The 24069-nt window shown below is 39.5% G+C and overlaps 2 protein-coding genes across 4 annotated transcripts in view; both read left to right on the plus strand.

Moving 5' to 3' along the window:
- Positions 1–8390, plus strand: part of adgrd1 (adhesion G protein-coupled receptor D1) — a 30135-nt gene extending 21745 nt beyond the window's left edge. For both annotated transcript variants that reach the window (XM_022757273.1, XM_022757267.1), the window contains 12 exons: positions 591–664; positions 1277–1400; positions 3969–4072; positions 4273–4384; positions 4709–4862; positions 6200–6266; positions 6502–6568; positions 6713–6804; positions 6915–7041; positions 7136–7177; positions 7425–7517; positions 7614–8390. In XM_022757273.1, the coding sequence (XP_022612994.1) occupies positions 591–664; positions 1277–1400; positions 3969–4072; positions 4273–4384; positions 4709–4862; positions 6200–6266; positions 6502–6568; positions 6713–6804; positions 6915–7041; positions 7136–7177; positions 7425–7517; positions 7614–7709 (1152 nt within the window). In that variant the 3' untranslated portion in view covers positions 7710–8390. The remainder of the gene's footprint in view (positions 1–590; positions 665–1276; positions 1401–3968; positions 4073–4272; positions 4385–4708; positions 4863–6199; positions 6267–6501; positions 6569–6712; positions 6805–6914; positions 7042–7135; positions 7178–7424; positions 7518–7613) is intronic.
- A 2095-nt stretch (positions 8391–10485) lies between these two features.
- On the plus strand, positions 10486–23817 carry LOC111231860 (serine/threonine-protein kinase ULK1-like). 2 transcript variants are annotated; one of them, XM_022759122.1, is made up of 27 exons: positions 10486–10970; positions 11063–11155; positions 11245–11286; positions 12422–12454; positions 12568–12604; positions 14313–14486; positions 14635–14708; positions 14804–14905; positions 15954–16012; positions 17162–17244; positions 17333–17383; positions 17482–17570; positions 17729–17885; positions 18013–18073; positions 18306–18395; positions 18632–18757; positions 18860–18999; positions 19472–19572; positions 19774–19901; positions 20097–20212; positions 20585–20710; positions 21203–21357; positions 21509–21684; positions 21791–21909; positions 22203–22360; positions 22475–22610; positions 22745–23817. In XM_022759122.1, exons 1-27 carry the CDS (start codon positions 10881–10883, stop codon positions 22786–22788), a joined length of 2760 nt encoding a protein of 919 aa, XP_022614843.1. In that variant the 5' UTR covers positions 10486–10880; the 3' UTR covers positions 22789–23817. The 2 variants fall into 2 exon arrangements, with proteins under 2 accessions (XP_022614843.1, XP_022614849.1); XM_022759128.1 differs by having other exon boundaries at positions 19777–19901.
- Positions 23818–24069: the final 252 nt, after the last annotated feature.

A 24069-nucleotide genomic window follows, 5' to 3' on the forward strand; every position in this document is an offset into this window, starting at 1 on the left:
TCTCTTGGGACTCCAAATCTCATATTAAGGAATGACATGGAAAAAGTGATTTATAATCAAATAAGATTCTTAAAGACAGTAGGGATTTTCACTCAGGGTAATAATCACCTTCACTAAGTGTCGATCTGCGTCTTGTCTTTCCTTTTCTATGATCTCAGATCTCTTTAGTTGAAGTCTTCGTTTCCTAGGATTTAAGCACCAGTGAATCATTTTTTATTTTGTATCAGAAGTAAAAAATAATGCAGCATTTTACATCTCTTTAGTTTCTGCACTGTAACTGTGCAGTATTCTTTCATTCATTTTATTTTTTTACTAATCTATCTAGATCTGATGTTGTTGTTGAGTGCATAGTTGGAAAAAAAGCCAATGCGCATTAAGGAAAGACTGCTGCTAATTGCTGTCTGAAATATTCCATGCTGTCCTTTGGATCAAAGTCAAAGTACATTTTCCAAACAGGTTGCTATTAGTTTTGGGAGAACAAAGCATGTAATTTAATGCGCCAGCACAACCCAAAGGCAAATGTTTTCCTATCTCACATACTTTTCTCTCGCAATTAAAGATCTCAATTTTATTCAACCTTTCTTTTTCAGACTAAAGAACAGCAGGACCAAGTACTAAATCAGAGCAATAAAGTCTTCCTCTACTGTGCCTTCTTGGACTACAGGTGGGTTTGTGTTCATGATTTAAATACACTACATCTTAATTATTCATTCAGATGCAGAGCCAAAGAGATTTTATCTTGATTGTTGACTCGTTTCATATTCTTTGCTTGAGTCTTTTAGGCTGTAAATCATAAGAAATGATTTGGAAAAGGTGTATTTCCCTTTTCTCATTCAAATCAAAAACATCCAGTGTAACATGTGTTGCTGTTTCAGTTTGGCATATCTTGAGCAACAGCACTCTGTAAAAATATGAAGATCTGATAAATGGAGCCAAAACACTATTTAGAAAGCATAAATCATTTTAAAAGGGAGTGTGTTTTAGTTGGATTCAAAGGTTTCCTCTCCTTACTCCTCTTTGCCCTGAAACTCAAGAAAAATGTGAATTATTAGATTGTCCTGTCAGATTGCCCTGGTAAATTCTGCAAAGAAATGTCACTGTGTGCCTCCCACAGTGGATCATGTTGAGTGATCTCTGCCAGCTGTGTTCCTATAAAAAAAAACATGTCTAGTTTTTTTCTGTTTACTGTATTTTCTCTCCGTGCAAACATTGCTATGTTGATATATTTCTGAATATATTTTGTCTGTAAATAATTCCTAATTGTCATGCTTTTCAGTTCAAATGAGGGAGTGTGGTCCAACGAAGGTTGTGTGCGCTCAGATGGAAACATGACGTACTCTGTATGTCTGTGCAACCACCTCACCAATTTTGCCATCCTTATGCAAGTAGTGCCCTTAAAGGTACAACATTTTGGCTGCACTTTAAAGCTGCTCTAATTAATATTTTTGTATTTTTTTTAATAACTGATCAAATGTCTATGTCTAATGTGAGCACAAAGTATTATCACTAGACTCTGCAGTTCCCTTCAGCCCTGTGGAGTGCTTTAGTTTCTTTCAGTTTATTGTTCTGGCTTTACTGCCCACAACTTTAAAGGTCCCTTATTGTATAAAGTGAGATTTCCATGTCTTTTTTGATTATAAAGCAGGTTTAGGTTTTGTATTAATGCTGTGAAAGTATCAAAGCGCTCAGTCCACAGAGAAATGGACACAGCCTGTATTCAGAAACTGAACCTTAAAACCAGCTCTCTTAAGTGAAAAAGCTCTAATAGACCCAGTGTATGCTAACTGCTCACCATCAAATGGCAGACAGACAACGTTAGCAACTGGCTGATAAACATAGTGGAGCATTTAGCTGCTAAATAGCCAAAAGAAGAGGAAATATTGCGCTTAGAATCACCAGGAAGCCAGAAACAGGAGGCCATGTCTCTTGGGTGTGGAATAGGCAACTGTTTGCTAAAACATTGGCCACATCAACTTCATAAGGTCATAATATGTCAGTGTTTTATTTATAGCTTGTTGTGCTGCCCCCAAATGTCTAATAGAATTCATTATTTTAGGTTTAACGTAGGCCTTTTTCACAGAGGACATTATGACATGTCAGAGAAGGAAAAGTTCAAGCTGGGTTCTATTTAGTTGCTTCAGTGTCAGTGTCCTGGCTGTCGCTGTATTAATAGAGCTCGATAGGACGCCAGCACTTAGACTTGCTGTGTCCCACTGACATCTCACAATAATGTGGATCAAAAAACATTTTCCCCATAGACCAACTTTATAAGATAAGATAGTAAATCTCTCTATCCATGGAGTTTTTATATTTGTAAAACTTTTCCTGAGCCTTGAAAAGCATGATTTATGTGCATAATGTCATCCCAACATAAAGTCTATGGGCCGAGTGGGAGCAATTTTCGTTCAAAAGCATGGACACCATCTTTGAATCCAGTATCCAGTTCTTATAATAATCCATAGTCTATGGTATTTTCCTGGTATTTTCCATGGCTCATTGGGACATTTGAATAGAATGAGTAGTTGCACCTATGCTTTTCCTGCTGCAACAAGTCGAAATGTCTGCTGTGACAAAGGCTCCTTGATGATTTTCACCATAATGCTTTACCTTAAATCTGTTGTTGAGAAATTTTCAGAAACAGTAAACTACCACCTACTTCTTAGAGGAGATTTATCCCAGCCGCACACAAAAGAGTGTCCCTCCCTCTGTGTCTTTGTCACAAAATAAGTAGATTTGTAGGAGCATAATTGGGCAGGAAGCAGTGGCTTACCACACTGTAACCCACCAACCAGAGGCCCCCACTGCAGCTTTTGGACAGTTTCTGGTTCCCCCCCTGTAGGTCAGCAGTAAGCAGACCTACACAGTCACACTGTCGGTTTCACTTGTGGTTTTATACAGAAGTACTCTGGACAACCATGATTAAGTGTGGTTTTTTTGGGTCGCTACACAGGTCAGTGGTCCATTCCTCAAGGACCACAGTCTCTCAAGAGACCAAAAACTGTCCTTACAAAACATCAGGGATAACATTTATTCTTGTCTTCTCTTCTGTTCTCTTCTCTTCTGTTCTCTCCTTTTCTCTGAACACTGTCCTGCAGTATTTTACATTTACATTATCTACATAAAGACCAACTTGGAACGACAATCCTATGTACAGTACATAGTCACCTAAGTCTAAATCTTTGTTATCCAAGAATATGTGCCATGGGAGTATTGTCAGCATCCATGATGGCTTCTTTAAATAGAGGACTTCTTGTTGCAGTTAAGTGGGCCAGTGCAGATTTTAAGGAGCACAAGTCCATTTGATGCTATACTTTCCCTCAGCCAGTCTTTAATTAGTGGGCTGCCTTATCCCTCAGCTGCGAGGGAACATCCCACATATCCCTTTTCTGGAAGGCTGAGACTCCTCTGCCCTCGTAATGACAAGGCACATATGAAGACAGTTAATGGAGAATCAAACCCAAATCCTTAAAATAGCCTGAGCTCCAAAACAGCACCAATGCACAAGGCCATATGCAATGGATATGTGCATATGGAAGGACACAATTATCACTGTCTCTGACTCTTTAGCCTCTTGGAAAATGCATAATTTGGTTATCCCAGAATCATAAAAAATAGGTTTGTAACTGTATCTAAAATATGGATTAAAAAACGGGCATATATGAATTCTTACTATTGCAAAGAAGTGACTTGTAATTCCAATGTTAGTTTACTATATTTAACCCTAGAGGGTTTTGCTAAAGCTTTACGACTGAGAAAATAATCTGAGAAACACTAATATGAGTCAGTATTGTGTTCTCTACATGGCCCCTTTGAATTCCTTGGCTAATGATACAGGCTGAATGAAACAGGTTAGCTAGCTATGCATGTGCATTGGTGGCACAATGTACCGACCCATCATGTAGGCAAAATAATTGGGTTTTTACATGTTTTTTTGTCCCTTGTTGATGGTGGTTTGTCTCCCTGCACAGCTCACTACTGGCCACCGGGTGGCACTATCAGCCATTGGTTATGTTGGCTGCTCAATTTCCATCTTCTGTCTTGCCATCACTCTGGTCACCTTTGCAGTCCTGTCGTGAGTAATCACTCAATCAGTCACACATGAGCTGAATGTACTGTGTTTAACATATACTGCATATTTTATTACATAAAACTACTGGTCATTAACATGTACAGTACATGTACTGTATATCTGTATTCAAAACACACATCTTTTATCTTTTATATGGCACTGGTACTAAGTTAATGTGATGTTGTCCTTGCGTTGCTCTGCAGGTCAGTGAGTACCATCCGTAACCAGCGCTACCACATCCACGCCAACCTGTCCTTCGCCATCCTGGTGGCCGAGATCTTACTGCTCATCAGCGCTCGCTTCGACCCGGGCACGGTAGGTACACGGTACAGATTTTGTTGTTGATTCTAATAATCTTGAGATCATTAGATTAAATACTGAGATGATGTATGAAGTGGACTATGGCGTAAAAATGTAAAATGTGGTAAAATGCAGCTTTTTGCGACTACAACTAAAAAATCATGAATGAAAGATAATAAATCTAAAAGGAAAAAAAATGGAAATGAAAACAGGATTGAGGAAAAGATAAAAGGTTAATGGCAATTAGCAAAATACTTTTTAATAATAAGGCATACAAAATAATTGAATAAAAAATTGAATATTTTAATGGTAAAAGGCTGATTGTGTCCCCTGTCCCAGCTGCCTTGTAAGGTAATGGCTATCCTGCTCCACTTCTTCTTCCTGAGCGCCTTCGCCTGGATGCTGGTGGAGGGCCTCCACCTCTACAGTATGGTGGTGAAGGTGTTCGGCTCCGAGGGCAGCAAACACTTCTACTACTATGGCATTGGCTGGGGTAGGTCTGCTAAGAAAGATACCAGTCTTACTTCTGTAATGTATTCCTTGTGTGATTTTGTTTTGGTGTTTGTGTGATTTTCGTTTTCTTGCTTGTTGTTTCAAGAATACAGTATGCCATTGTATTTTAATGTCCCAGTGTTCTGCCTCTTCCTTATGCCAGCCCATTACTGTAAATATGACCTCAGTATTTTTTAATTCACCTTCATGATCAAATATTATTTGTGGCAGGTAAATAACTGTGACCCTGCTCTTGGGTCTGAATCTGCTTTGAGTTACAAAATTCCAGCATAACAATTGGCTCTCCTGATCTCAGTGAACTGGAGTTGATGGACAGATAAAAAGAACCTGGGACATACGTATACTGTCTTTGGCTGCTGGGGAATGCATAGTCTCTCCTTCACATGCTGAACCCATTAGTGGAAAAACGATCCCTTTTTATTACTTCCTTTCTTCTAGCCAGAGTAATTTTTCATTTTGTGTGGCCAACTGCAAATTATGTGCTGGAGACTTGTCTGACAGAACTATAGCTGTTATACATAAAAAGTAAATACTCATTTTATAATGAATTGCTGCTTCTATTAGCTGTGATAAGGTCTGTTGACTACTTTATCTTTCATTTCCTGTCCCAAAGTAAAAGTTTCCTTGCAGTATAGCGTGCTACAAACCTTCAGGCTTGGCAAACCAAAAGATCAAGGCAGTAGAATGAAATGAGCTATTTTCGTGGAAATGAGCAATTAGCAGAGCAGCAGATAAATAAAACCGCTGTGCTACTATGGGTGGAGTTTACCATGTGTCGCTGTGTTTAACAAGGCCACAAGGCTGTTTGTTAAAATGAACTGAGGCATATGTTCGGATGACACTGTGGAAGTCAAAACACCATTTTGTAATCACTATGTGGTTTAAATCTGTCATAACCTGTATGTCAGACCCTTTTCGGCTGTTTTCAGATGATTCATAAATCACCCTCTTGTTTCCAGCCCAGTCCTAAGAACATAAGAGTGTTGGTAAATTGTGTTGATCACCAGCCTTGTGAACTGGTCAAAATCTCACATGTAGTGTATGACTTGATTAGATTTGATTGAACGCACCCTGTGGAGTTTCTGAACACAAGTAGCAATATGGAACAATGTTATGAAGAGTGTAGACCCTGTATCTGACTGGTACCTGAACACAACAGGGTACATAAAGAGTGCAAGGAGAGTGGGAGAAATAAGGAGTGAACAGGGCTCTGCATCACATTTTTTTCCCCAGGGCCCCTTAGCAGGTAAATCCAGTCATGGGGACTATGTGACATTTGTGAGTGTGTAACATGTGTGTTGCTTTGATTATCACCAGGCTCTCCTTTGGTAATATGCGTGGTGTCCATTACATCAGCTCTGGACAGTTACGGCGAGGTTGACAAGTAAGTCTGACTTATATTAATTTTATTCTATTTAAGCTCGGTGGCATTGTGAAAGAATTACATCACCTGTGGAAATAAATTGGAAACAACTGTGTCATTAATGTTATTCCAATGCCTTTAGGTTAACATTTACCACGTATGTCATTCCATATTTACATTACAGCATTATAGCATTTTTGCTTGGAAGGGAACACAGTCTGATTTTTCACTCTTGCACCTCTCCTTGCTTTCTCAGCTGCTGGCTGTCAATGAAGAATGGAGCCATCTGGGCGTTTGTGGCACCGGCTCTGTTTGTCATTTTGGTGAGGAATCTGCAAAAACTAGCATTTGTCTTTTTTTACAGTTTTATCAACAGTTTCGTCTGTATTCACACAAAGACTTTATTTTATTCAAGAATGAAACACACAAAATCGCATCTCCCGTGTCTCTGTGTTAAATGTATTCAGGTGAACATAGGCATTCTGATATCTGTGACCAGGATCATATCTCGCATCAGTGGAGAGAATTACAAGGTTCATGGAGATGCCAATGCAGTCAAGTGAGTTTATTTCTTTTCATGATCATACCAAAAATCTTTTAATATTGTCCTTTTATTAAAAGCTAACAATCTAATAATATAAACATGGTTGTCTCTTACTTTGTTCCAAGGCTGACTGCAAAGGCAGTAGCTGTGCTCTTGCCTATACTCGGCATTTCCTGGATCTTTGGTGTTCTTGCTGTCAACACACACTCTTTGCCATTCCTATATATCTTTGCTGTGTTCAACTCATTACAAGTAAGTCCTTCACCACAGCATAATTTCTTTTCTAAATTGTGAGGAGTCATTTGTGAATTTCCTCCTAAAATTGACATGTTTTCTTTTTCTTTAGGGGTTCTTTGTTTTCTTATTTCACTGTCTTCTCAACTCTGAGGTAAATAATTCTCTACTCTCAACATCTTGAAGCTTTAGTGTTGTCCCTCACTTGTAAGTCACTTCGGATAAAAGCGTCTGCTGAATGAGTGCATGTAGATGTAAATGTAAATTATTGGAAAAGGGACATTGTTCTCTGTTATGATCCATTTTCAGGTTTAGAGTGATGCTATAAAATGAGTGTATTTGTACATACCTTGTGTGCCATTTGTCACCATTATTGTCCATGGCTTTACTTCTTTCTGTAGGTCAGAGCTGCTTTCAAACACAAAACCAAGGTGTGGTCTCTGACCAGCAGCTCCATCCGAAACATCAATGTGAAGCCCTTCAACTCTGACATTGTGAGTGCTCATGCTGAAGGTTAACTAAATAAAAAAAGAACTGTTCTCCTCTCGGCTGCCTGAGTCAAACTCTGTCCTTCCTATCTTCTAATCTAGATGAATGGAAACAAGGAGGGCGTGAATCCCACCAAGATGAACACATGGGACAAAAGCACCAACTCAGCCAATCGTATCGACCTCTCCGCAGTGTAGAACCACAGATCACCATTTCTGTCTGTGGCAGGAGAGCAATCTGAAGCTCACTAGTGTAGAACGACAAACACTGGCCAGAGCATTCTCCCACTATGTTATGTAATGAATTGGATTCTCATCCATTGAAGAGAAAGTGCTGCCAAATGAGGTGTTGTGTGACTGAATAATAACTTTGCATTTAAAGACAAACAGACTCTAAGGACTGTGCCTGATTACTGTGTCATAAAAACATTTTGTGTTCCCAAAATCAAGAGCAGGGATCTCTGAGGAGAAGGTCAGTGAAGTGACAGAGTCTTAAGATCCATGAGGGTAATTCAGGGTCTGGCAATGACGCTCTCTGTAGTGGAGCGTCTCAGTTGTCTGCTGCCTCGTCCATCTGTATATTGCAGTTGATTTACTGGTTGGCCAGAGTTTATTTAAGGGAATATTTCATTTAGGAATTTCACTTGTTTGGTCTCTTGCCAAGAGTTGCATGTGAAGACTGAACCCACTTGTCATGTCTACATGGTAAATATGAAGCTAACGCCAGCAGCTAGTTCACTTAGCTTAGCACAAAGACTGGAAACAGCTGGTCTGGCACTGTCCATAGGTAACAAAACCTGCCTACCACCACCTCCAAAGCTCAGTAGTTAATGTGTAATATTGCCTTTGTTTAATCTATAAAAAAAAAAAAAGCGTAAACAAGGTGTAAAAACAACATATTGCATATTTAGCATTATGTGCCAGACTAGCTGTGTCCTGTATCCAGAATTTGTGCTCAACCAAGCTAACATGCCAACGTATGCCATCTGATGATAGGGGTAGCCTCATTTTTAGCATACATCTTTTCATCTAACTCTCGGCAGGAAAGCCTACTGTTTAAAATGTCAATCTATTCCTTTAAATCACAGTGACATGTTTTGACATGTCTCACACAGTAAACTAGTGTGATTATGTCTGCTTTAATTTACATGCAGAAAATGTAACATTAAAATTTGAGATGGTAATGTTAAGTATTTTCAGGGTATGTTTGGAGACAAATGCATAACCTTAGACAGAAAAAGACTAAGGAAAGTATAAACTAAAGTATAATTTTCTTTAACTATAGTGTTAGATTTATTCCTTAAAATCAACGACATAATGGCTTCAACAGCTATTAACAGTATTCATCAACATAAAGGACAAATTGCCAATTTTACCTGGATGAACTTCTCAAAGATTCACCTGATTCATACAGCTTTAATCCACATTTGGGGACAGCACAACACAATATTATGTTGTGCTGTCCCCAGATGTGGATGAAGTAGCAGTGAATTAGACCCTATGTTATTCTGGTATAATGTATTTATTTATTTTGTGAGTTCTGAGTTCTTTATCATGTCTCCTTTTAAAGTGTCACAGCTCAACAATCAGTGTGTTCTCATGTTAAATTCTGTGTTTATTTGTGTGTTTTCTTTCCTAAATGAACTGACTGCAGTACCTCACATCTTACTAAGCTGCAGTATGTTTTGCTTTTTTGATGAATAGTGAATACTGGTTGTGTTTTGGACACAATTCTGTGAAGTTTTATGGCGTCTCTAGCTATTCTGTTGCTAATTTCTTTTACATTTTCATAAATTTTTTGTACGATAAAATATGAAATATGTTCTGCAACAGAGGGACTTGATGAGGTTGTTGCTTTTTTTTTTTCTTAACATACTGTGAGAATGGAGGGAGATGGCACGTTTTAAAATGCCATTGATCTTACACTGTACCAACATTAAGTTTCCTAAAACAGGATTTACTGTAGGTCACTCTGCGCTCACTTTTCTTGTCAGATTTAAAGTTAAATATTTCAGTATTTCTAAGCCTGTATATGGCCTCCGATGATTGTTGTCTTATGGTACTATGGTTTGTGCTTCCAATTATCTTTATTAAAAAATGTTTATGACAAGGAATCAGTGTCGTCTTTATTACAGTATGCCTTATGCTATTTGGTGGATACTTGTGTGTGTACCTGTGAATTATTTTATTATATATTATTAATCTATTTTTGTTAAGGGCGACTATGCAGAATACCAAAACCGGAAAGTTACTGTCAATGTGACTGATTCAACTGGATTGGACAGAACCTCACCAATGACTTCTTGAAACAAACAACAGTTTGGCAGTGGCAGGTATCTATGCTACTGTTTCTGTTGTGTTTAAGCATCATTGGATTGTGAGACAGTAGGCCCCTGCCATGAATGCCTAAAATGTTTTGTGTCAGTAGAGAGCACTAGGCCGAGCAAGGTTACAGAAATCCTGAGGGGACAAACACTTCCTGTGAAGGTGTCTTGATGGCCTCTTTGGTTTGACAGCTGAAGGCCAGTCCTGTTTTTAATTGGGCCTTGTGGCGGGTATTACTCTGCTTGAATATGTTACACTAAGCTAATGGAGGAAAGACGGAATTTCCCTCACTAACTGAGGGTAATTGTGTTGGATTGTGATGAATTTCATTTTACGTTGGAAGTTGTTTTTAGCAATTTTTGAATATATCTGTAAGCTTTGTTTAATTTGAGTGTATGTACAAAGTGTATTTTTGACCAGTGACAGTATTATAAGACTTAGACATACAAGCCACCATGACACTAATTTTAGATAATGATTCTTTCTTGATATAGAATTTAAAAATAAGTGTTTGCCAAATTAAGACATCGAATTGTGAGTTTACGAGGTGTCCCTGAAGGCGCCATCGTCAAACGTCTGCCGGCCTGTTTGCGCATGCTCGCCGTGAGATATGAATAACTCCAGCAGATGGGTAGAAAGGTGAGGAAGATCATAATATCTGAGCTCAGTTTCTGAATACAAACAGCATTTAACTGCAAACCTGTAACTTTTTAACTTGTACCGGCTCTAGAGAAGCGACAGGAACTCATTTTAACCGTTAAATACACACAGCGGCTCGCTTACATTTTGTTTACACACATTTTTTTTACTCCTGCGCACGTTGTTTTAACTTTTTGTGTTGACGGAAACTTCGTAATGTTGTCATCGATATTTAGGTTCGATTATGAATCTTGTCACGTGTGAAGACAGTACTTTATAATCAATGACATGGGATTTACCGGCACGAGGGACGTGTCGTTGGATCGTACGTCTGTTTCTCTTGGAAAATCAGCCTCCTGAACCTGCTCGGATACTTTAACGCGTTTATTTATTTTTTTATTACCAATGGAGTCCGTCGGGAAGTTTGAGTTCAACAGGAAAGACCTGATTGGCCACGGTGCCTTTGCAGTTGTTTTCAAAGGCAGACATAAAGAGGTAACTTTTATAACCGAGACAAATTTGGAACTTGTCTGGTCATTGTTGATATGCTGCATGTAAAGCTCTGATTTTTATAAACTTTTTTTCAGAGACGTGACTGGGAGGTTGCTGTGAAGTGTATCAATAAGAAAAACTTGGCCAAATCCCAGTCTCTGCTTGGTAAAGAAATCAAAATCTTAAAGGTAATGATCACTTCTTTAATTTTGACATACATTCTGCACCGGTTTCTCAGTGTACCTTTAACTAAAATGTTTTTTCCTACCTCCTCTAGGAACTCAAACATGAAAATATTGTTAGACTACTTGACTATCAGGTGAGAATGGCTGGCCTTCCCTCTCTCCTCTCACACAGTACCTTTCCTCATTAACGGTAATACACATGCACAACAATACTGTAGGCCTAACCATAACCCAGCCACATGTTGCAAATGTTGACATGTTGCGGAAACATTAAACGTCATTTGCTTATGTAATGCAGATATGGCTGATGGATATTGTAGTTTTTTATGGAGCTGGCAGGCCTCAGTCACCTGAACTGGAGCTGTAGTTTATATTACACAGTTTTCCTTCAAATTAATTATTGTAAAAGACTGTAGAGAGTTTGTCGGGTGTTTTCCTGTATGCCATAGAGTACAAACATTAAATTGTAAAACAGGTCACACAACACTCGGAACATTAACCATTTGCTTGGATGTTAGTTTGCATGAGTGTGTGTGCGTTCCTCTTCTCACCTTACTGACACCTGCCAGACAGCCACACATGGGATCAGGGTTTCTGACAGATGGCAGGGTGTAGCCAGCTAAACAATGGCTTTAAAAGCAGCGTGTCGTCTCCCAGCAGGCACGCAACAACATGCAAGGATAATGGCTTTAGATTGAGATGGTAATGTGTTAATTCACCTGGTATCTGAACAATATGTGCTCTCTGTTATCTGTTACAGTGATACTTATTAAGGTGTTTTATACAATAACTTCGATACACAGAGCATACTAACTTTGACTCGGTGATGTAAAAGACAAACAAGTTTCAGCTTGCTCCCCCACTCTCTGCTCAAGTCAGGTGGGACTGACACCCTAAACTTCCCCCACCCCATCTCACCTCGCCGCTCTGTGACTTTTTCCATGGCGACACACAGGGTGTCAAATTAGGGAGGGTTCCTGGATGACTTAGGGGGCCCAAAACTAGTTGTTGTCAGAGGGCCCAGGATTTCTAGAAGCACTGCTGGTGACAGGCCAAAACAAAGTCTAAGAAATGAGGTGATGTCACTTGTTGTGTAATCAGGGGCGACAGCTGCATTGATTTATTGTTGGTATAAGTCTTAATTACCCATCTCTCTTCATTACATAAATATGATGTATTTATTACCATTCATCAAATCAGTTATGAATTAGTTTACTACTCACAATTAGTGTATTTCAGCTAATAATTTGCATTTTATCTCATCAACAGGAAATGGGAGGATGTGTGTATCTCGTTATGGAGGTGAGTTGTGTTAGAATTGGTAATGGCTGCTCTGTTTTTTATGCAAATCACATTCACTAATTAGGTGGCATTGTCAAAGCTTCTAATAAGGCTTGTCTTCCTTGTCTTTTCAGTATTGCAATGGAGGTGACCTGGCAGAGTACCTTCACTGTAAGTCTGCTACATCACGCAGAGTTTAATATAGCTCACATCTCACTACAGTAAAGTTTTCCATTTCACCTGTGGTCAAAGCATAAAGGGGGATATTGACACCACTCCTCACTGTTGCAAGAGAGTGCCAGTCTCACAGTTTGTTAGCTGTAAACATATTTGGAGCGGCATTCTGTACTGGCGGGTTAGTGTGGCTTTTAAGAGGCTTGGCTAAGCTTTTTCAGTGTTTTGAAGGAATAATAGGATTTTGCCAGCACAACGATAGAATTCAGGTTTAATGTTCCAACAGGTCAGTGGGTAAATTATCTCTAATACCCCCGAGTACTTAACCCAGATAAAATTAAAACCCTCAACTTGACTTGTGGTCAAGTTTTTTCTATGTTTTTCTTACAAATTATGTAGAAACCAGTAGAAAATAAGCAGCAAAAGTAACTCCCAGCTTTTATTTTTTATGTCTTTGGCTTTCAGTGTAACTTGTGTCACACTTAAAATTCACTCTGCCTCAAGTTTCAAACGCTGTATCAAAATATGATGACGCAGCTGAGGGTATTAAGTTGATTTTTGGTTGGTGTCGGTGTGTCTATTTAAATGCTGATGTAGAGTGATGGTCTAATTCTACCATCATGCCAGAGTCTCTTATTTTGTAGACTGGCCCATTCTCTGTCCCTGCCAAGAAGGCACATCCAGCTATTTGCAGCACAACACTCAGTCACACTTGGCAGGGTTCACGGAGCACTCACATGACCTCACCCATCTGTCACTCACTTATCCCCTGTGCTCCGGTGGAAAAACACTGCCGCTAGAAATACTGGATGTCCCCTGTAGGAGGGGGTCGCTAGCGTGTCAGGTGTTGTTCACGTTAATTTCCAAATGGAGCCTCATCATAAACAAAATTCTCTTCCTCAGAGTATGACAGCTGTGACGCTGATGCCACCTTACATCATATTGGATTTTATGACGAGAGTGTGAGAACAAACAAATTAAATCCACTTTTTAAGTGAGATCAAGGGCTTCAACCAACAAATATTTTCCCCCGTTATTAATTTGTAGATTATTTTTTCCAATTAATCATTTGATCCATAAAATGTTAGAAATAGTGAAAAGTATGATTTTCCAAAATTACAATTTTCCAAAGCCCAAGTTGACACACTGAAATTGTTGGACCAACAGTCCAGAATTCAAATATTATTTACTTACTTATAGAAGACAAAAAAGTTTGTGTGAGTTTGGTGAGTTTGTGCTAAAAAAGAGTGACTTAAACGATTAATCAGTTGTCAAGAATAGTACCAATTAATGTCAATTGATTAACTAATTAGTAAGTCACTTTCATCACTACTAAGATCTTTGATGTGCAATAGACTAGTAAACTAGTAAGTTGCATGGTAAAAGGCCACAAGACAATAACCTTTTAACCAAGTGTGCCAGTTGGTTTCATAAACATGTAAAAAGAAAAAAGGTTCTATTGATGACAAATAATAATGTATTTAGTTAAGTAATAATAATAAATTGATTATTAGAATGATATTAAGTTGCATCACTAAAGTACTTGGGGTACTTATGCGAGGGCAACATATTAGGAATAAATAACTTCCTTTACCTCTTCACATGTATCTACACACCCTGCAATATATCAAACTCTCTATACGCTGCCATGCAGACTTCGTCCTGTATCGTCTTAATGTACGTGTTTCATCCCTCTGATCCACAGCTAAGGGCACGTTAAGTGAGGACACCATCCGTGTATTCCTACAGCAGATTGCTCAGGCCATGAAGGTCCTGCAGGGTAAAGGCATCCTCCACAGAGACCTCAAACCCCAGAACATCTTGCTCTGCCACCCAGAGGGGCGCAGGTCCAGTTCCATCAATACCTGCATTAAGATTGGTAATGACTTTAACATGCAGAGTATTAGAAGACCTGAATGAATAGTATGTCTGTGAAAATGCATTGTTTTAACGAAGATGGTGGTGTGAGTTAATTCGTCACACACACAGACATGTACACAAACTCTTCTCTTTCTCTTACCCTCCAGCTGACTTTGGGTTTGCACGTCATCTCCAGACAAACACTATGGCAGCCACGCTGTGTGGCTCTCCCATGTACATGGTGAGTATTAAAGGTCTATTACTCTGGTTTCCTGTGCCAACTCGGTGTAATGTCACCATGTCTCTAATCTGTAAGCTGTGTTTGTCTGGACACAGGCTCCTGAGGTCATCATGTCCCAGAACTATGATGCCAAGGCTGATCTGTGGAGCATAGGCACTATTGTGTACCAGTGTCTGACTGGGAAGGCACCATTTCACGTGAGCATGCACACATGCAGATACAAAAACTGTAACATTACTCTTTTTAGGTGTTTAGGTAAATAGATTTAGCAATTCCCCCAACAAATGTTTGCTGTGGTCCCTTACATAACTGCAAATACTCCTGAAATAGTTTTGCTTTAGTTCCTAGAAAGGGCAGACTCAGTTTGTCAACATAAAACAGGACATGATCCATCCCTTTCACAACACAGAGAAACGATATGATCCACAAGCACTGAAAACCACCTGTTTGCCGGGTGACACTCTCCCTGATATCCAGTGTTGTTAGCTGGAAAATGTGGGAACAGCTTGACTACTTGTGAGGAGAGCCTTGTTTACAGATTGGGGGGGGGTGCATGCGGAAATGGCTGTCAGCCATTTCTCTGAACCCAGAGTAAATATTGTTTCACAACGCTTCGTATTACTTTCTACATCTGTTCACGTGGATTCTCAGATGAAATTGTTGAACTGCTATTTGCAGATTGCTCTGCTGTGATTGGGTATAGACACGTGCTAATTTTTCTTTTTTTTTTTTTCTGGAATCCCTTTTTGTTCCCATGTATCAGCAGTGAGAGGAGAACATTCTGTCATATGACCTTTTGTACCTGTTGAGAGGTTATTTATGTTGCAGTTTCCTTGAATGCATTTTCCCTGAGACTGAGAGGGAAGACTGACATCTATTTTTACCAGGCAGGTCAATGAGTTGAGATAAGGGTCAGTGTGAGGTTAGCTGATGATGATGTTGATGATGATGTTTACTTAGGTGGCTTAGCTGGCATCTCCCAGCATTCCACTTTGTCCTGAGTGGGATCATCAAACACCCATATATTGTTTCTGTTTGGACTATATGCACTTTGGCACTTTTGCAATTTGCAATGATGTTGGCAAACATTTCACTATCATTCACTATCACTATCTATTCTAATGTTGGTTTGTAAGGGTGGGGCTGCTTTCATTTGCATATACTGTGTACACATACATGGTCATTTTCAAATTTAACTCATATTTTGTGTGTGTGTGTATGTGTGTGTGTGTGTGTGTTGTGTAGGCTAGCACACCGCAGGAGCTCCGTCTCTTTTACGAAAGCAACAGGACCCTGTTACCCAGGTGAGTGCACCTTTGTATAATCTCGTGCCGACACAGATATATGTTGTACATGCACGATATGCACGGGAAGATGATAAGAGAGGCGTGTAAACGTGCATTACAGGGAGATCTGTCTTCTCTGCGCTTAGTTTGCTGATGAATGACTGACATTAATCTGCCCTGTGCCTGTACATAAATTTGTGTGTATATGAATGGTGTTCAGTGTGCACATGGACGCTTTACAAAACACAGACACATGCACACACATTAGCACTCAATAAATCCACGACTTTCATACCACAGCTAAAAATAGTCCCAATGTGGAAGAAACTGCTACAGACACCTGACGGGACAGATCATCCAGAACATTCTCGATCGACCACTCACACAATTGAAAATCCAGCAACTGTATAATGCTATGCAAATGTAGTGTCCTGTCTTTTATATATATATATACTGTATATATTTCTATATATGTGGTGTTGTTCATTTGTAATGTGAAACTCTCTGTTTCGGCCTTTACAATCAGTTCTCTTGGACAGTCATTGTGAAAACTGAATCTTTGACTTTCAGAAGTCAGACATGGAAAAATGTTCAAAGGGATTAATGGATTGTTTGCCCATTGTTTTCATGGTGTATTTTGCCAGCCTGTGTATGGCTCGTAGCCATGCTTATCTTTTTGGAGTGATAAAGCTGGGTGATAAGTCAGACCCTGTTTGTGTGTGAGGAGGCACGGTTTGTTGTTTTCTTGTCATTCTATATATAACCTGCTCCGAGCTGCCAGTTAGTGGCCTGCACGGCTATCATTTTCCACATGACCCACATAGCTCAGCACAGACACAAACACACACGCACTCACAGCCTGCACTGACTCTGAGTGTCATGACGCCTTGAGGTTTTGCACCGAAACCGTAAATTAGATTAAAAAAATCACATATTTTACAGCTCGCTCTGAGCTTATGAAACACAACTGACCTAAATATTATTTCTTTTTAGGCCACATATATCAGCAACAAAATGCAAGCACAGTGAACACACTATACACACAATGTTTTATTCCTCTTGTCTATTCTATCTATTCTCCAGTGTTTAGATTTTTCCATGATTTATATTAATAGTAGTGTTATTGATCAAAGTTAATCTAAATAGGAAACCTCTGTGTTTTCCCAGCATCCCAAAGGAGACTTCTAGTAACCTAAGACACCTGCTGTTGGGGCTGCTGCAGAGGAACCACAAAGAACGGATCAGCTTTGGTAAGCCCCTGCCTTTTAACATCTAGAACCCTTTTCATAATTTTGATTTTAAAAAGCCTCTCTTACATGTAAATCTTTACACTCACAGATGAGTTTTTCCACCATCCGTTCATGGAGACGAGCTCATCCACAAAGAAATGTACGTACTGTTCCTCGTTTGTGTCAGTATCTCTCCCATCTATTTATCATTATCTGGGTTTACAGCCAGGGTCCTAACACAAGCACTTTTTCTGACAGGCTCTCCAGCTCCCATGGTCTCCTATCCCAGCTCAGGCTCAGGCAGTTCTTCTAGTAGCTCCTCCACATCCCATCTGGCCTCACCTCAAGTATGTACTACTTTCTCATGTTGGACAGGTAGAACAAAAGCCACTTGGTAAAAGATGTGAAATGTAAATATCTCGTAAAAGAAATACTCATTGTGTATCAGTTTCCCTGTTATTTCCCATAGTTAAATCTGATCAAACTTAATTCTACGCTCTCTTAGCATTCCGATGGAGAGATGCACCGCCTCCAGCCCAAAGCGCAGTACTCGCCTACGCAAAACACCGCTGGCTTCCTCCTGAAAGAAATAGCCAATCAAGACAGTAGGAACACCTCATCTTACACAGATGACTATGTCATGGTGCCTGCCCAGTTTCCCAGTAAGACCTCTGAACCTCACTCTCACTCCATAGATCTTTTTTTATTGTGCATGTTTTCTTCACATCGGCCTGTTACACACTTATTTATTTGTTGAAGTCTGACTACTTCTATTTCACTGCTTCGTAGGTGAGTACACATGTGAAGTGGATGTTGGGTCACCAATTGAAAGTTGCCTTATATACAGTGGGTGAGTTGCGCACAAACAATAGAACAGACCTCTCATGTGAACCTCAACAAAAACATGAGTAAAAAGTTCAACCCTTGTCACTGATAGAGCTGCACAATATCTTGTCAGTGTCCCACATCAGGCAATGGTTGCTGAACAGTTTGTTTTTTCTATATTAACTAATACATCATTATGCGTGATATGTCACATAGATTTACTACAGCAAACAAATATATTTTTACGCTCTCTCCAGGAGCTCCCTGGTCGCTGAGAGAGGTCCCGGGCCTGCAGGAAAGACACCTCCACCCTCTCCCCTCCTACACTCTCCCTCCAAGCCCGTTAGGTAAGAGACAGCTAAGCAGGTTTTAGTGTCTTGAAGATGAAGGTGCTCAAAGATAGATGATGAGTGTCAGCATAATAAATCCAACACTATGTATAGCATATCTATTTAATGTACTTTATGAGGCTGTTATTAATTGCACTGCTGTTTTCCTTTGATATATAAAACCATCAAAAACACTCCTACGTGCTCGCTCCTCTGTGTGTGTGATTCCTTGGATTCTTCTTTCATTCACGCAGCAAGCCCGTTGAATTCGTTGGCCGTAAGTGCAGCCCCTCTGTGCCCATTCCTGTCCCAACACAGATCCAAAACTACCAGCGTATGGAACAGAACCTGCAACCAGTTGGCTTGAATGGCTCCACCAGGCATGTACAACCTCTGAGCGGTGTTATCTCTGCGCTCACACTGCCTTAGTGTCTTTTTTTTTTCTCTTCTGCCTTTATCTAATTATGTGTCATGTCATTCAGGGCCACACTGTGCTGTGCAGGCAGCAGCAGTGGAAGCTCCCCACAATGTGGAGGCTGTAGAGCTCCAGGTCCTGGATATGTCCTCAACTCCCCAAGACTGGCAACTGGAGGCGCCCAGCCGCAACCGTGCTCCCCGCTAGGTAGTCATCTTAATCAACTTTTCTTTTCTTTTTTTTTTACCTGTGTAGGGAATGTTTATTTAGCAGAGCTCTTGTACAGCAGCTATCTTGGTCACACTTACACAAACACAATACATGGGAATTTGTCAGTGCAATGTCACTTGTTGCTAGCCACTAGGGTCAGTTGGGTGTTGACAAAAATTCCACCATCTGAATCTCATGTTCAGTACATTCCCAGAGTTGTTTTGTGATGACATATTTGTATTTGATTTTTTGTCTCTGTACCCACTTTCCCTATGCCTGACTCATCTACTTTAATTTAGGCATTTTGACAACACCCAGAGAGCACGCCTCGGCTTGTTTCATTCTTTGTTATTGATGTGGACTGTTCTGGTTTCGAGAAAGTGTTCCAGTGAATACTGATTTCATAACCAGGCATAATACACTGCTGGTTTTTGCTAATTATTAAGATCTCAAATCCTCTGTATCGTAGTGGGAAATACCCCAAAGACCTCAGAGCAGACTCTCCCACTCAGCACAAGAACTGGACTGCTCACTGGCTCTCCTGGCATGCAGGACACCTCCAGTCCCAAGGTCAGCTTCTAAAACATCTATGTTATTGCATTATTATTATTATATTATTACGAAAATGAATGATTTGTTTTTTTCACCTCTCTTCAGAACAGCAAAGTGACTAATTCTTTATACTCCCTATAAGGGCAAAGAGTTATGATAGAGTAATTACAAGCTCTTACAGCAGAATCAAATGGTTCTCAACTGTCATTTGATTTTCAGCAGCAGGTTCAGTCAAGAATGTCAAACCGAATCAGGACAGTCACAGACCTGCAATCCCTTGGCACATCTCCTGCTTTCCAGACCAACCACAGCAGGCAATCTGCCAATAAGAAGGGTCCTTTTAAAAGGTCAGAACATTATAATAATATTGTGAATGTAACAATTGTTGTTATATGATAATATAATAACAACATAATAAGGCATGGAATGGAATGGAAAACCTGCTGTCTAGCACCTAGAGATGTCACACAGTATTGAAGATATGCCATCTGATAAATTATGAAACGCTCATGATGGTGTCTGTGGCTGTATTGAATGTCCAGATCGCTGAGCACTGGCAGGCTGTCTGACATGCTACTGAAGGCGGCCGTTGGAGCTCACCTGTTTGAAGAGGGAAGTGATGAGAGCCATAACTGTGACAAAAGCATGGATATAACAGGTACCAAACAGGGCCGGTCCTGTTTCTACTGATAGTGTTTATCTTTGTTTGTATGTAAGACTATGTTGCTGTTGTTGTAGTGACAGATTAAAAAACATGGGTAATTAATTCATAGCCAAGTATAGTTTCTAAAGTCTAAAGTCATGTGAAGTAATACTGAAATCAAGACATATTGAGGAATAAACACACACATAATTGAGGGGGCGAGGTGAGGTATTACTCTATGTTTGCAGTAGTTACAAAGCAGCTATTTTAAGGTTCCCTACTGCAGTGACCATGACCATATCATTTACAGGGTGCAGTTCAGCTGGACTACATTTTCCAAGGCCGTCTTAACCATTTGACTTGAACTCTCCTTATTCATTCCTACAGCTCCACCTACTGGTTGTAGTAGAGGCTTTCAATGGGCGGACAGCCCACCTCTTGCAGTCTTCACTATAGGTTCTCCAGGCAAAGGAAACACTCCTCCTGATGCCATGGTGTCAAGGATGTTCTCAGGTAAGTGTTCTGATTACACTGAATATTGACTGTTTAGGGAATTCATTTTTAACCATTATATTAGCTTGTCCTGTAGGAGGTTTGTGAGAAGTCCCTTTATTAAGTATATTTATGAGTGATCCAATGAGGCTGGATTTTTATGTACTGCATTCTCTGATTTGGGTTCATTTAGACCAATTATGCAAATTATTAAAGTGTAATTATCCAATTAGAAAGTCTGAAGCACGACACAAGTTGAGTGCCTTTGTTAACCAGGTAAAGTTTTAGGTAAACCATTTGGGAATTGGTCAGGTAAAAGAAGAAACTGTGATTTTTCACATTTAAGTTAGAGTCTGCTGCTATACCAGGCCATGACATAGTTTTTAAAATCTAAATAATAATGAAACACATAATAAGTAGACACCTGATTATATGTTATCTGTTCCCCTCGTGCTCTTTCGATCACTCCGATTTCCGATGATCAGAGTTAACCTATATTTGTCTTAAATGCAGGCTCCCCCAGTTACATTCACTCAACCTGGCTACTTAACAGTCGCCTTCTCCAGAGAGGAAGCCGTAGAAACAGTGAGACTGAAGCCATGGAGGCTACTCCACACAGCAGTCCGGTCTTTCACCCTCCAGTGCTCGCTGAGGATACACTCATGGAGGTACACATAAATACTATGATGACGCTGTGAGGTGAATCCTCCAGGTTATTATAGGCATTACGCACATTTGCAGATGAACATAAAATAGACAAATTCAGATTCCACATGAACAGGTTCTGTATTAACAGTAATTTATTGGTTATTTTCGCAGCAGGCTCATACAGACGGCCTGAGTGACCTGCGTTTCACCTTGGCTTTTGTCCACTGTGTCATGGAATTGGCTTCTTCAAAAGACGCAGGGCTGGATGCCATCAGCAGTCCCGATGTTTCCTTTCTAGAGCAGAGCTTGGTGACAGATCAGATAAGCGTTCTGAGTAGAGAATGGAGGTGAGAGGCATGAAGCTTTTTTATATTTCTTCAGCATTGTACAGTAGCTCTCTTCCTTCACAAGTCTTTGTGAAAATGACATCTCCTTTTTATGTGCACATTCCAGCTATGCACAGCAGTTAGTGTTGTACATGAAGGCTGAAGAGTTTCTGTCATCAGCGCTGCACACTGCTAAAGAGAATATCAAACAAGGCAGACTCCTTCCCTCTGCTACAGTTAAACAAGGTGAGACCAGTGACCTCTGGTTTTGATTATCAAGCACTCCTTTTGTAGACCTTAAAAGTCTGTTAAATCTTTTTTATTTTCTAGTAATTCGGGAAGAACAAATGCTTTTCGGTGTTGTAGTGTAAAAAAAAATAAAGAATTAATATTGCAGTGAGCAGCTTGATCTATCCAGGTGTTTCTGCTGTGGTAGTCTGACAGGATAAGAATTGGCATCCATGTTGAAGCTTGATGAAAAAAGTGAGTTCATATTTATTAGAATAACAAAATTTGCATACTGTATTTCCTTTGTGCAGTGATCAGGAAGCTGAATGAATTGTACAAGAACTGTGTAACATACTGTCGATCCCTCAACGATCGGCTGCAGACCTTCTTGCTTGACAAACAGAGGCTTATGGACCGCTTCAATGGACTCACGGCAGAGAAGCTCATCTACAACCACACTGTGCACATGGTGAGCTCACCTCACAACAGATGTTGACATTCACTCCAAAACAGATTCTATCAACTATATATCCAGTATGTCTCTCTATCTTAGCCTTAATATGTATGTTTTTATTGCATTAAGGTACAGTCTGCTGCTTTAGATGAGATGTTCCACTATGGCACCGCATCAGTCCAGCGCTACCATAGAGCCCTTCTGCTGATGGAGGGTCTGTCCCGAGTCATCACAGAGCAAAAGGACATTGACAGCATAGACAAATGTAGGTGGCAGCACTAATGACACACAAACCACAAGACTGCATCTTAAAATACTATAATCAGATGATGAGTTATTTTCCCTAGATCTTGATGAGATTTTATTCTAATCTGAATGTTTTAATCTCTGTGTTCTCAGGTAAGCAGTGCATTGAGCGACGCCTTTCTGCTCTGCAGACTTAACAGTATCCATGAGCTCTACAAATGCACTCACAGCTACTGGATTATCTTGACTCATTCATCTCCTCAATGTAAATGAATCCTCCTAGACTGTCAATACACACAAGCACTTTGATCTTTCTTAAGGGAAATGACCACTGGAGCATCTGCTCTTATCCCACCACCCAGTCTGTAATCTTTACATAAATGCACAGAAAAGACTGGAAGTCCTGTTTTGTACATGTCTTTGAAGACAGATTGTGTTATAATTGTTTGAAAACTTTGATAAGATCAATTTCTGTCAGTATTTGTTTTGTTTTGTTACATAGTGTATTTGTTGGTGTGTTTTGTGTTTTGCACATAGAATTATCAGATGAAATAATAACTGATTTTAACTGATTGTTGTACTTGAAACAAAGATTATTTCTTTTTTCTGTATTTGAAGCATTTGTGTAAAAGTTCTCCAGCCAACAGGAGTCACAATATTCTGAATGAGATGACCAAATATTGCCAGTGTGTAGCAATATAAATAAAACTGTGCCTGCATTTTTTTTGTACATTTTTCATCACAGCATAGTATTGGCTGTAAGGTATAATGATATTTTGACCTCATACAGAATAATTGTCTTACAGTCATCATAGAGTGCAATAAGTTTTTTTTGTTTTTTTTTAAATATTTGAATGGGATTTTACAACAGATTAGTTTTGCAACAGATGATTGAACGATGCCCTGTTAATGGACTCAGTTGTGCGGTACTTTTAAGTAATGACTGCATGCCACATTTCTTATGTTTATCTGCTGTTTGTGTGTATGTGTGCACATTAGTTTTATTTTTCAGCTGTGCTTATTTGGGGTTTTATAGGTGTAAGTTTGGATTAATGTAAAAAATGTATGTTAATTCATTTGTACATGAATTTTGCCCAATAATAGTACACTAGTTTGTTACAATTACATAGCCAATATTTTGTGAAAATGTTTGTGTTTAAACACAAGTTTGTTAGAATTAATGAAATTGCATTTTCTACTTGCTGGTCAAATTTGCCAAAATGAGTTGTTACACACTGTGTGATGAAAATAAATAATATTTATTGGTAAAGCTATGGGTTCAAGTCCGTTACTGTTGCTTGCTAAATCTCTCCTGTTTTGTTTTGTTAGTAACACCAGGTTAACGATTTATGATACATTACTGAAAATTACAAAAATTCATCGGATAATCCATTTTAGGTAACGTCATCGTCTCATGGTGTTACCGCTTCCTGGAGACAGAATGACATCCGGGTTACCCTAAAGGTTGCCGCGGTCGC

Source organism: Seriola dumerili, unplaced genomic scaffold, assembly GCF_002260705.1.
Source record: "Seriola dumerili isolate Sdu_G_001 unplaced genomic scaffold, Sdu_1.0 BDQW01000017.1, whole genome shotgun sequence".
Classification (NCBI taxonomy): Eukaryota; Metazoa; Chordata; class Actinopteri; order Carangiformes; family Carangidae; genus Seriola; species Seriola dumerili.

What these genes read in the sequence shown, in the direction of transcription:
- LOC111231860 (XM_022759122.1), top strand. Translation starts at nt 10,881, where the DNA reads ATGGAGTCCGTCGGGAAGTTTGAGTTCAACAGGAAAGACCTGATTGGC. An exon ending in AGTTGCCTTATATACAGTGG is followed by an intron (nt 18,074 to 18,305) that starts GTGAGTTGCGCA and finishes CGCTCTCTCCAG; the next exon opens with GAGCTCCCTGGTCGCTGAGA. An exon ending in AGGACACCTCCAGTCCCAAG is followed by an intron (nt 19,573 to 19,773) that starts GTCAGCTTCTAA and finishes TTTGATTTTCAG; the next exon opens with CAGCAGGTTCAGTCAAGAAT.